The sequence below is a fragment of the Bos indicus x Bos taurus genome, chromosome 20 (genome assembly GCF_003369695.1).
Source record: "Bos indicus x Bos taurus breed Angus x Brahman F1 hybrid chromosome 20, Bos_hybrid_MaternalHap_v2.0, whole genome shotgun sequence".
NCBI lineage: Eukaryota > Metazoa > Chordata > Mammalia > Artiodactyla > Bovidae > Bos > Bos indicus x Bos taurus.
Window position 1 is genome coordinate 1,470,594 of NC_040095.1, and position 12,074 is coordinate 1,482,667.

Here is a 12,074-nt window from a genome sequence, read left to right on the forward strand (position 1 = left end):
AACGCTGTCATGTCTGACTCTTTGTGACCCCAGAACTCAGCACCCAGGCTTCCCTCTCCTTCTCCCAGAGTTTACTCAAGCTCATGTACATTGAGTAGGTGATGCCCTCCAGCCATCTCATCCTCTGTCATCCCCTTCTCCTTCTGCCTTCAATCTTCCCCAGCATCCGGGTCTTTTCCAGTGAGTCAGCTCTTCACATCAGGTGACTAAAATATTGGAGCTTCAGCTTCCACATCAGCCCTTCCAGTGAATATTCAGGATTGGTTTCCTTTGGGTCTCAGGAGTCTTCTCTAGCACCACATTTTGAAAGCATAAATTCTTCAGCTCTCAGTCCACCTCTCACATCTGTACATAGCTACTGGAAAAATCATAACTTTGACCATAAGGACATTTGTTAACAAAGTAATGTCTCTGGTTTTAATACCCTAAGTTTGTCACAGCTTTTGTTCCAAGGAACAAGCGTCTTTTAATTTCAGGGCTACAGGCACTGTCCACAGTGATTTTGGAGCCCACGAAAATACTGTCTGCCGTTGTTTCCCCATCTATTTGCCATGAAGAGATGGGACTGGATACCATGATCTTAGTTTTTTGAATGTTGAGTTTTAAGTCAGCTTTTTCACTCTCCTCTTTCACCTTCATCAAGAGGCTCTTTAGTTCCTCTTCCCTTTTTTCCATGAGGGTGGTATCATCTGCATATCTGAGGCTGTTGATATTTCTTCTGGCAATATTGATTCCAGCTAATGATTCGTCCAGCTTGGCATTTTGCACAATGTACTCTGTGTATAAGTTAAATAAGCAGAGTGACAGTATACAGCCTTGATATACTCCTTTTCCAATTTGAACCAGTCCACCTGTTAACTATACAGTATTTGTTTTTCTGTTTCTGACTGACTTCACTCTGTATGACAGACTAGGTTTATCCACATCACACAATAGGGTTTTGTAAGCAATTTTTGATTAATGGAAAACAATGGAAATAATAAGATTCAAACAGATAGCACTGGATAGAATAAAAATATATTTTTAAAAAAGAGAGTTAAGAAATGAATGGTGAAAATGCTGTGTCCTCAGTGGCAGTGACAGGCTGGGAGTGTGGGCTCTGTAATCTAGGATCTAGGCAGGTTCACGTTGTGGCCCCACCATTTATTCCTTCTTAGTCTTGGGCAAGCTGTTAATCTTTCTTAAGCCAGAGTGTCCCATTTGCAAAATGCACGTGTCAACCTCACAGGGTCACAGGTTTTTAATAAGAAAAAGTGCACGAGGCACAGGGCCTGTCACATGGTGCTCCAAGTGGCTGTTATTGTAATCACCTCAATTAATTGTTCTTGGGAATGGAAAAGGTAAGGGAACTTCTGGGCACCTCATTTCAAGGAAGGCAAAACAGTGTTGGGAATCTCCTGAGAAAAGACTTTGATGTATCTCTGGCCACCACTGCCAGCCTTGGCCTCTACTTGTGGCTCAGTCCATCCTTCCTCCCAGGTGACCACTGTCTGTGCCCTCCAGTGGGGTTGTGAGCCAACACCTGGTCCCATATTCGAGATCCCAGTTAGTGCAACAGATTGCAGCTGGAGCCTGAGCCGTCTACTGCAATTGAGAATGTGATATCTTCTTACCTTGATTGTGTTGATGAAATTTCTAAGTCATGTCTGACTCTTTGTGACCCCATGAGCTATACCCTGCCAGGCTCCTGTGTCCATAGGATTTCCCAGGCAAGAGTTAAGTGCATTGCCATTTCCTTCTCCAGAGGATCTTCCCAACCCTTCTCCAGGAAGATCCTCCAGGGGATCTTCCCTGTGTCTTCTGCTTGGAAGGCGGATTCTTTACCACCGAGCCACCTGGGAAGCCCCATACAGTTCCTAGTAACTTTACAAAATTCATTTTAGAAAATAATGGCCCTCCTGGAGACAATTATGAAACATAGATTGACTATCTAAGAAGATTAAACTGAAGTCTGTATATGATCCCATATAATCCTCATTACTCCCAGTGACTTGGATGAGACAGTGAGGCTCAGAGAGGTCAAATGACTTGCTCAAGATCACATGTATTTACAAAATGGCAGAGGTGAGATTTCTACCCAGGTCCATCTGACTCCAAAGATAAGCTAGTTTCCAATTTAGTCTGTCACCAAGGAAAGAGTTGTATCAGATATCCTCAGTGGGTCTCACCAGGGTCTTAGCACTGTATGCTGCTGCTGCTGCTGCTAAGTCGCTTCAGTCGTGTCCGACTCTGTGCGACCCCAGAGACAGCAGCCCACCAGGCTCCCCTGTCCCTGGAATTCTCCAGGCAAGAACACTGGAGTGGGTTGCCTTTTCCTTCTCAAATGCATGAAAGTAAAAAGTGAAAGTGAAGTTGCTCAGTCGTGTCCGACTCCTAGCGACCCCATGGACTGCAGCCTACCAGGCTCCTCCATCCATGGGATTTTCCAGGCAAGAGTACTAGAGTGGGGTGCCATTGCCTTCTCCATAGCACTGTATGGTGGAAAACTATTTTTTATAGCAAACTTAAATCCCTAATTTAAAGAATCAGTCCAGCTCCTCTGGCTAGGCCTCAGCAGACACTGAGCAAGTGTTCCTGCTTCCTCAGCACCCACCGTGAGATGCTGGGCATGTCATAGGCTCCTTGCTATTCCCTGCCAGCTGCTCCCAAGACACCTGTGACAAAGATCATGAAAGTGCTCCTTGCCTCTCGAAAAACACAAGGATTCCTCATAGCTGAATTGACAAGGGTGCCTGGCCTACTGGCTCATCGAAGTGATGGATGGCCTGAACCAGCTCTGGGGAGGGAAGCAATGGATCAGTGAGATGGCAGCTCTGTTCCCTGATGTGCCACATCAAATGATGTGCTCGACGGGGCATGCCTGAGTGATGCCTCTGAGAGAGCTGGAGACACAGAGGAGCCCTCAGGAGAGGGAGGGATGAGGAGGAGGGACACGAGGGGGTAGAGCCCACCCTCTACCAAAGAATGAAGGCAAAAAAGAGTAGAAAACAAAGAAAGAAGAGGGCAGGCACAATACAGGGAAGGGGCTGGGGAACTGGGAAGCACTCCCCGTGTCAGTCTGAAGCTGGGTAGCTGTTATTTCCTTGCTGCTGCTGCTGCTGCTAAGTCGCTTCAGTCGTGTCCGACTCTGTGCGACCCCATAGACAGAATCCCACCAGGCTCCCCCGTCCCTGGGATTCTCAAGGCAAGAACACTGGAGTGGGTTGCCATTTCCTTCTCCAATGTGTGAAAGTGAAAAGTGAAAGTGAAGTCTCTCAGTCGTTTCCAACTCTTCACAACCCCATGGACTGCAGCCTAATTATACTAATCTTCTAAGTTAAAGAAGTACTAGAAAAATGGTATAGGTGATTGGATTTGCAAAGCAGAGATAGAGACAGACGTAGAGAACCACAGTATGGATACCGGGGTAAATGGAGGGGTGGGAGAAATTGGGAGATTGGGATTGACATATATATACTATTGATACTGTGTCTAAAATAGATAACGAATGAGAACCTATTTTATAGCACAGGGAACTCTAATCAGTAATCAATACTTAATGCGCTGTGGTGACCTGAATGGGAAGGAAATCCAAAAGGGAGGAGAAATATGTATACATGTAGATGATTGATTTTCTGTATAGTAGAAACTAGCACAACATTGTAAAGCAAACATACTTCAATAAAAATAAATTAAAAAAAAAAAAAAAAGCAGCGCTAGATTTCCTGACCTTGCTGATGCAGCTGGACTGACTAGCCTGAGCCAGGCAGGGCTGTGTGTACAGTGTACTGCTGCTAGAAGCTATGAGTTGATGAATGATCAGCTGTCAGAACTGTGTGACTGCTCTTCATACGAACTGTCAGTGGGTGCTCCCTACTGTAAGAATCAAGCCAAAATCTTTACATCCTATGTGGCCTACATGGTCTGGCCTATCCTTCTAATTTTTCTCTGGCAACTTTTCCCTTGGATCTGCTTTTTAGATGCATAAGCTCCATCCTGTCTCAGGGCCTTTGCACACATTGTTGCTTTGCCCGAACCGTTTCTTTTTCCCACTCTCTTTGCCTGGCCAACTTTATTTGCATGTCATATCCTCAGCAAAGACCCCCCTAACTACCCAGACTAGGGCTGGTTCTTCTGATGTACATCCTCACAACATCCTGAACGTTTCCTTTATAGCATGATTGCATATATATATATATATATATATATATATAGTTGTCATGACTGCATGTAAATCATTACTTAAGTGTATATTAAATACTGGCTAAGGCCTTCTGTGGCCCATCACAGTGTGACATTCATTCAAGGAGATGGTCCTACATCCAGTGGGTTCAATGGATTACTTAAAATCATTCAAATCTTTACTCAAGTCTTGAAAAGGGAATAAGGTGGGAAGGGCAAATACATTCTTTTTTGGGGGGCTGTGCTGTATGGTTTGTGGGATCTTAGTTCCCCAACCAGGGATTAAACCCAGGCCCTCAACAGTGAGAGCATGGAGTGCTAACCACTAGACTGCCAGGGAATTTTAATATATTCTTAATATATTCTTTTTGTTTGTTTTTTAATGATTTTTTTCTTTTTTATTATTACTATTGACATAATTCACATAACAGAAACTTTGCCACTTTTTAACATACAATTCAATGGTTTTAGTATATTTTTAATTTTGTTCAACCATCCCTACTATGTAATGTTAGAGCATTTCCATCACCCCAATAGTAAGACTCGTACCCATTAGCAGTCACTCCCAATTCCCTTGTTCTTAACCCCACTGACAACCACTAATCAACTTTCTATCTCAACGGACCTGCCTATTCTGGACATTTAATATAAATGGAATCATATAATATGTGGCCTTTTGTGTCTGTATTCTTTCACTTAATATGTTAGAGATTCATCCATGTTATAACAATTGTCAATCAGTACTATATTCCCTTTTATGGCTTAGTGAGATTCTGTTGAATGGATATACCACATTTTTTTAATCCATTCATCAGCTGATAGACATTTAGGTTGTTTCCACTTTTTGGCTATTATGAATAACTCTGTTATGAACATCCATTATGAATAACTCTGTTATGAACATCCATGTATAAGTTTTTGTATGAATATATGTCTTTATTTCTCCTAGGTAGAGACCTAGGAGTAGAATCGCTGGGTCACATGACAATTCTATGTTTAACTTTTTAAGGACCTGCCACAGTGGCTGCACATCAATATATTCTTAATGTCCAATGAAACACATAAAAATCCTTTCCCTTGAGAGGAAAGGATCCTTTCCCTCTGCCACTCTTTATCACCTCTACATAGAAAACTGCTGCTCTTCAAAAACATTAGGCAGCTGAGTTAGAATTTGCTTGCTGGATAGGAGGGGGAAAGAGGTTGTGAACACACATATGTTAGTAATTCCATGGTCTGGCTGGTCTCACGTCTGCCTCTCTGATGGCACTGTGATCTCCTGGAGGAAGGGACAGACAGGGAGAGTCTGTCTCAGATGCTCCTGTGTCCCCAGCAAGCAGCATGGTGTCGGGCCCACAGCAGAGGCTCAGTGGGTATCTTTACCGCATGACTGTTGAGACCCCTGACGGTAACAGGCTGCGCTTCTCTTCCCACAGTGAGAACTACCTGGTGCGATGGGGCAGCAGGGGCTTCCCGAAGGAGATCGAGATGCTCAATAACCTGAAGGTGGTCTTCACGGTAGGTGTGTGCAGTCCTCTGGGTGCCACATCCCACACTTACCAGCCCAGAGTCTTGGAAACGGGGCTGGTCAGTGGTCAGCAGGAAGCGTGGCCTTGGTGCAGAGCTGTGTTCTGGGGTCTCTGCAAAGAGGAAACTTGGGAAGGTGGATCTCCTCCTGGCTCCCTCTTCTTCACTGCCTCTCTCCTTTTCACCTGTGTGCATGCAGTGAAGAGCACGTGTAAACAAGCATACACCTCTTCCAGCAATAATGTTTAGGTGAACTAGATACAGCAGATTCAGATTGATTCACAGTTAACATGAGTTCCTTCTTTCTGTTCAGACTCTCTAAAAAACCTTTACAAAATACTTGATATTAATAAGGGCCTTTCTAGAACATTGACTGCCTTGGTAAATTGGATATTCTGAACACAATTAAGTCATAGATGACTAAGGCTCTTACGGTTCCCTGGGATCATCCTTTTAAATACCAATACTCACCAGGCAACACATAAGTAGAAATGTTGAAATCAGTTGTTATTTGGATGATTTATCTCGAGAGTGACTTGGCCTTTTAGTTCTAAAAGGGAGAAATACTGGAAAGAAGGAGATAAGGGTTATCATTTCCTGCAGAAACCCACTCTTTCCCTATTTCCACCAAGGTGTGTTCAGAGTATGATCTTAAAATATCCAAGAATATTGGTGTTTTCTGCAAGTGTCTTTGGGGAGAAGAGAATTTATGAGATTTTTCACTGTGTTGCATGTGAAAAAGGGAGATTTCAGAGGAGGAGCTGGGGAGAGATCTGGGCATGGATCAAACCCATGGGTTTGATCCAGGAGTGACCAACATGCTAGATTAACCTACCTTGCTCCACAATAATTTTCCATTTACAGCCCATTAAGTTCTATGTCTTATGTTGTGTTGCAATTAGATTGGAGCACAGCTGATTTATTTTGTTTGTTAGTTCCTGAAAAATGGGCCAGAGGCCTGGAATAAGATCATAGATCCTAATTGCTTACACAAAAGTTTTCTTGGCATATATAAATGTGCCTCAGTGCTCTTTATCTGTTATTAGTTAGAAGGAGGAACCTATTTATTTTCTTGATAAATAGGAGAATCCCATGGAGCTTCCTGATTAAACCAGGAGACAGATGTTTCACAAGAGGGAGAGAGACAGGGAATCAATCAGTGGTTCATTTTGCAGAGAACCAATTCATGATGCAAACATGCAGGAAAGGGCATTGGTAAGTTTGTGTCATTCAGTAGTAATGAGACGTGATCCTGCCTTAGTGGAATTCTGCCTGTGCCCTACCTCTTCTTCCCACAGCAGATGAACTTGAGAACCTTGGTTGACTGGCTTAACTGCTGACACTTCGCTCTCTTGAAATGATGGGAGTCTTCATTTCAGGGCAGGAAAGGTCATGGCGCTCTAGCTTCTTCTGTTGATTCAAGTGCTACCAGTGAGCACCTGCACTTTGTAAGCTCTGAGCTGGGTGCTGAGGATGTGGCAGCAGGTGAACTGGTGGCTCCTGGCTCAGGGTGTGATGGGGAGGTTCAGACAGTGATTCAATGAGTAAATAAACAAGAGAGATGTCAGGAGGCCATCCATGCAATGCAGATAATTAAAGCTGGCTGATGTGATGGTGTTTGACTGGGATTTATGTCCAGCTGGAAATTGAGATGATGTTTAAGTTAGGGATGAGATATGACTTGGCAGGCATGTGCCTTGGTGGCCTCATTTCTCTTGTCTCTGGATGTCAGCTCTTCCTAGTTTCTTCTTTGGGGGTAGAGCCCGAGGAACTGGCACATGGGGTGGGCAAATGCTGGATTTCCCTTCCATCTGCTTCCTGAGCATTCACCTTCTGGTTCTATAAGAGGAAAGGAGCCTATACACAAGGTTCCTCAGATTTTCCCCAGCTGAGGGGTTGCTGCTAACACACGCAGGACAACACTGAATGGTAATATGAGCACTAGTGTGTCAGTTGCTCAGTCGTATCTGACTGTTTGCAACCCCATGGACTGTAGCCCACCAGGCCCCTCTGTCCATGGGATGCTCCAGGCAAGAATACTGCAGTGGGTAGCCATTCCCTTCTCCAGGGGATCTTCCCAACCCAGGGATTGAACTGAGGTCTCCTGCACTGTAGGCGAATTCTTTACTGTCTGAGCCACCAGGGAAGCCCTAAAGGAGCAAGAACGAATTACTAAATCAGGTAGCATGTGTCTGACGGGTTCTTGTCCTGCCTCAGTTTCCCCAAATGTCTGAGATTTGTGAGGCCGAAGTAAAAGCGTTTGGCAGACAGCAGAGGTTGAAGCCTACTTCTGAACCTGCTTGCTTTTACACCCTCCAGGGAATGACTTGTGTTCAAGCATTTTTACTTGTTTTTATAGCAGTAAGATTCCTCAATACCAAGGGTCTTTGATGAGACAGCTCTTAAAGATCTGATTCTTCTTTTGAGCAAGTGAAATTTTTTCTCACAGAAAAGGGGTAAAAAGGGAGCCTACCTAGGAGACTTATATGATTACCTAGTGTATTAATTTTCTAGGGCTGCTGTTACAAAGTACCACAGATGGTGTGGCTTCAGTCAGTTTGTTCAGTCGGTCAGTCGTTTCCAACTCTTTGAGAGCCCATGGACTGCAGCATGCCAGGCTTCCTTGTCCATCCCTGAGTTTACTCCAACTCATGTTCATTGAGTCGATGATACCATCCAACCATCTCACCCTCTGTCGTCCCCTTCTCATCTCACCCTCAAATTTTTCCAGCATCAGGCTCTTTTCAAATGAGTCAGTTCTTCACATCAGGTGACCGAAATATTGGAGTTGCAGCTTCAGCATCAGTCTTTCCAGTGAATATGCAGGACTGGTTTCCTTTAGGATGGACTGGTTGGGTCTCCTTGCAGTCCAAGGGATTCTCAACAGTCTCCTCCAACACCACAGTTCAAAAGCATCAGTTCTTCGGTGCTCGGCTTTCTTTATAGTCCAACTCTCACATGCATACATAACTACTGGAAAAACCATAGCTTTGACTAGATGGACCTTTGTCAGCAAAGTAATGTCTCTGCTTTTCAATATGCTCTCTAGGTTGATCATAACTTTTCTTGCAAGGAGCAAGTATCTTTTAATTTCATGGCTGCAGCTACCATTTGCCGTGATTTTGGAGCCCAAAAATAAAGTCTGTCACTGTTTCCCCATCTATTTGCCATGAAGTGATGGGACCAGATGCCATGATCTTCGTTTTCTGAATGTTGAGCTTTAAGCCAGCTTTTTCACTCTCCTCTTTCACTTTCATCAAGAGGCTCTTTAGTTCTTCTTCACTTTCTGCCATAAGGGTGGCGTCATCTGCATATCTGAGGTTATTGATATTTCTCCCGGGAATCTTGATTCCAGCTTGTGCTTCTTCCACTCCAGCGTTTCTCATGATGTACTCTGCATATAAGTTAAATAAGCAGGGTTGACAGTATACAGCCTTGACATACTCCTTTCCTGGTTTGGAACCAGTCTGTTGTTCCATGTCCAGTTCTAAGTGTTGCTTCTTAACCTGTACACAGATTTTTCAGGAGGTAGTTCAGGTGGTCTGGTATTCCCATCTCTTGAAGAATTCTCCACAGTTTGTTGTGACCCACACAGTCAAAGGCTTTGGCATAGTCAATAAAGCAGAAGTAGATGTTTTTCTGGAATTCTCTTGCTTTTTCTATGATCCAGTGGATGTTGGCAATTTGATCTCTGGTTCCTCTGCCTTTTCTAAATCCACCTGGAACATCTGAAAGCTCATGGTTCACATACTGTTGAAGCCTGGCTTGGAAAATTTTGAGCATTACTTTACTAGTGTTTGAGATGAGTGCAATTGTGTGGTAATTTGAACTTTCTTTGGCATTGCCTTTCTTTGGGGTTGGGATGAACATTGTCCTTTTGCAATCCTGTGGCTACTGCTGAGTTTTCCAAATTTGCTGGCATATTGAGTGCAGCACTTTCACAGCATCATCTTTTAGGATTTGAAATAGCTCAACTGGAATTCCGTCATCTCCACTAGCTTTGTTCGTAGTGATGATTCCTAAGGCCCACTTGACTTTGCATTCCAAGATGTCTGGCTCTAGGTTAGTGATCACACCATCATGATTATCTGGGTCAGAAGATCTTTTTTTGTATAGTTCTTCTGTGTTTTCTTGCCACCTCTTCTTCATATCTTCTGCTTCTGTTAGGTCCTTTATTGTGCCCATCTTTGCATGAAAAGTTACCTTGGTATCTCTAATTTTCTTGAAGAGATCTCTAGTCTTTCCCATTCTGTTGTTTTCCTCTATTTCTTTGAATTGATCACTGAGGAAGGCTTTCTTATCTCTCCTTGCTATTCTTTGGAACTCTGCATTCAAATGGGTATATCTTTCCTTTTCTCCTTTGCCTTTTGCTTTTCTTCTTTTCTCAGCTATCTGTAAGGCTTCCCCAGACAACCGTTTTGCCCTTTTGCATTTTTTTATTGGGGATGGTCTTGATCACTGCCTCCTGTACTATGTCACGAACCTTCGTCCATAGTTCATAAGGCACTCTGTCTATCAGATTTAATCTCTTGAATCTATTTGTCACTTCCACTGTATCATCGAAAGGGATTTCATTTAGGTCATACCTGAATGGTCTAGTGGTTTTCCCTACTTTATTCAATTTCAGTCTGAATTTGGCAATAAGGTGTTCATGATCTGAGCCACAGTCAGCTCCTGATCTTGTTTTTGCTGACTGTATAGAGCTTCTCCATCTTTGGCTGCAAAGAATATATTCAGTCTGATTTGGGTGTTGACCGTCTGGTGATGTCCATGTGTAGAGTCTTCTCTTGTGTTGTTGGAAGAGGGTGTTTGCTGTGACCAGTGCGTTCTCTGGGCAGAACTCTATTAGACTTTGCCCTGCTTCATTCTGTACTTTAAAGCCAAATTTGCCTGTTACTCCAGGTATTTCTTGACTTTCTACTTTTGCATTTCAGTCCCCTATAATGAAAAGGACATCTTTTTTGGGTGTGAGTTCTAGAAGGTCTTGTAGGTCTTCATAGAACCATTCAACTTCAGCTTCTTCAGCATTACTGGCTGGGGAATAGACTTGGATTACTGTGATATTAAATGGTTTGCCTTGGAAATGAACAGAGATCATTCTGTCGTTTTTGAGATTGTATCCAAGTACTGGATTTCGGAGTCTTTTGTTGACTATGATGGCTACTCCATTTCTTCTAAAGGATTCTTGCTCCCTGTAGTAGATATAATGGTCATCTGAGTTAAATTCACCCATTCCAGTCCATTTTAGTTGGCTGATTCCTAAAATGTCTATTTTCACTCTTGCCATCTCCTGTTTGACCACTTCCAATTTGCCTTGATTCATGGACCTAACATTCCAGGTTCCTATGCAGTATTGCTCTTTTCAGCATTGGACTTGACTTCTGTTACCAATCACATCCACAGCTGGGTGTTGTTTTTGCTGAAACAATAAGAATTTAGTTTCTCGCAGTTTCAGTGCCTGGAAGTCCAAGACCTAGGTGTTGGCAGTGTTGGCTTCTTTGGAGGCTTCTCCCCTTGGCTTGCAGATGGCCACATTCTCCTTGTGTGCTCACACGTTCTTCGGTGTTTGTGTCCCAAGGTCCTTATAAGGATACTGGTCATATTGGAATAGTGTCTACCCTAATGACCTCATTTTAGCTTAATCACCTCTCTAACCTCCCTGTCTCCAAGTACAGTCATGTTCTGAGACGTGGGAGGTCAACATATGAGTTTGGTGGTGGGTGGGGGTGGGGTGGCATAATTCGTCCTGTAACATTTAGGAGGGGACCTGTCAGGTGACAGGGATTCTGTAGCTCTGAAATGATTCTGAAAGACACCAACATAGATATTTCAAGATATAAAAAATTCCTCCTGGGAGGGGAGAAGTAATTAGAGATGGAGATCATTATGAGGGAAACAGGACCTGAGCTTTCAAGAATGGAAAGGATGTGGATATAAAGAGGAATAAGAGGTAATCTTTAGAGGCAGGGGTACAGACGAGGGCTTAGGAAGAAAGATCTGGAGTTGAAAGTGGGCATTGTGTGTTTGTGGAGTGATAAAGAAATCTTTGTGACAAAAATAGAGTACTTGCATGCAGAGAATAGTGGGGAATCAGTGGGATAGGATAGCTGGAAATATATATTATGTCCAGGACCTTTCACATCAGCTGAGGAAAATTAACACTAACAGGGTAAGAAATAGGGAGCTATTACCATTGTAGCGGGAAGAGAAATGAAATACTGAACATGGTTTCTAAAGATGAGTTTAAGGGGGATTTCAGGGTGAGTTGGAGGAAGGCATCAGACAGGCCAGAGAAGAGGCTGTCCCACTGGCTGGCTGTGAGATGATTGGCAACTCAAACTCAGTTGCCTACTGAGCAAGGCAAGAAATGCAAATGAGGGGAGGGGCTT

At 43.4% G+C, this 12,074-nt stretch overlaps 1 protein-coding gene across 1 annotated transcript in view; it reads left to right on the forward strand.

Annotated features, from left to right (window-relative positions):
* The window catches only part of DOCK2 (dedicator of cytokinesis 2), a 457,789-nt gene that overhangs the window by 43,610 nt on the left and 402,105 nt on the right, over positions 1 to 12,074 (forward strand). Inside the window, exon 9 of the mRNA XM_027520183.1 lies at positions 5,595 to 5,676. Within this exon, the coding sequence (XP_027375984.1) occupies positions 5,595 to 5,676 (82 nt within the window). The remainder of the gene's footprint in view (positions 1 to 5,594; positions 5,677 to 12,074) is intronic.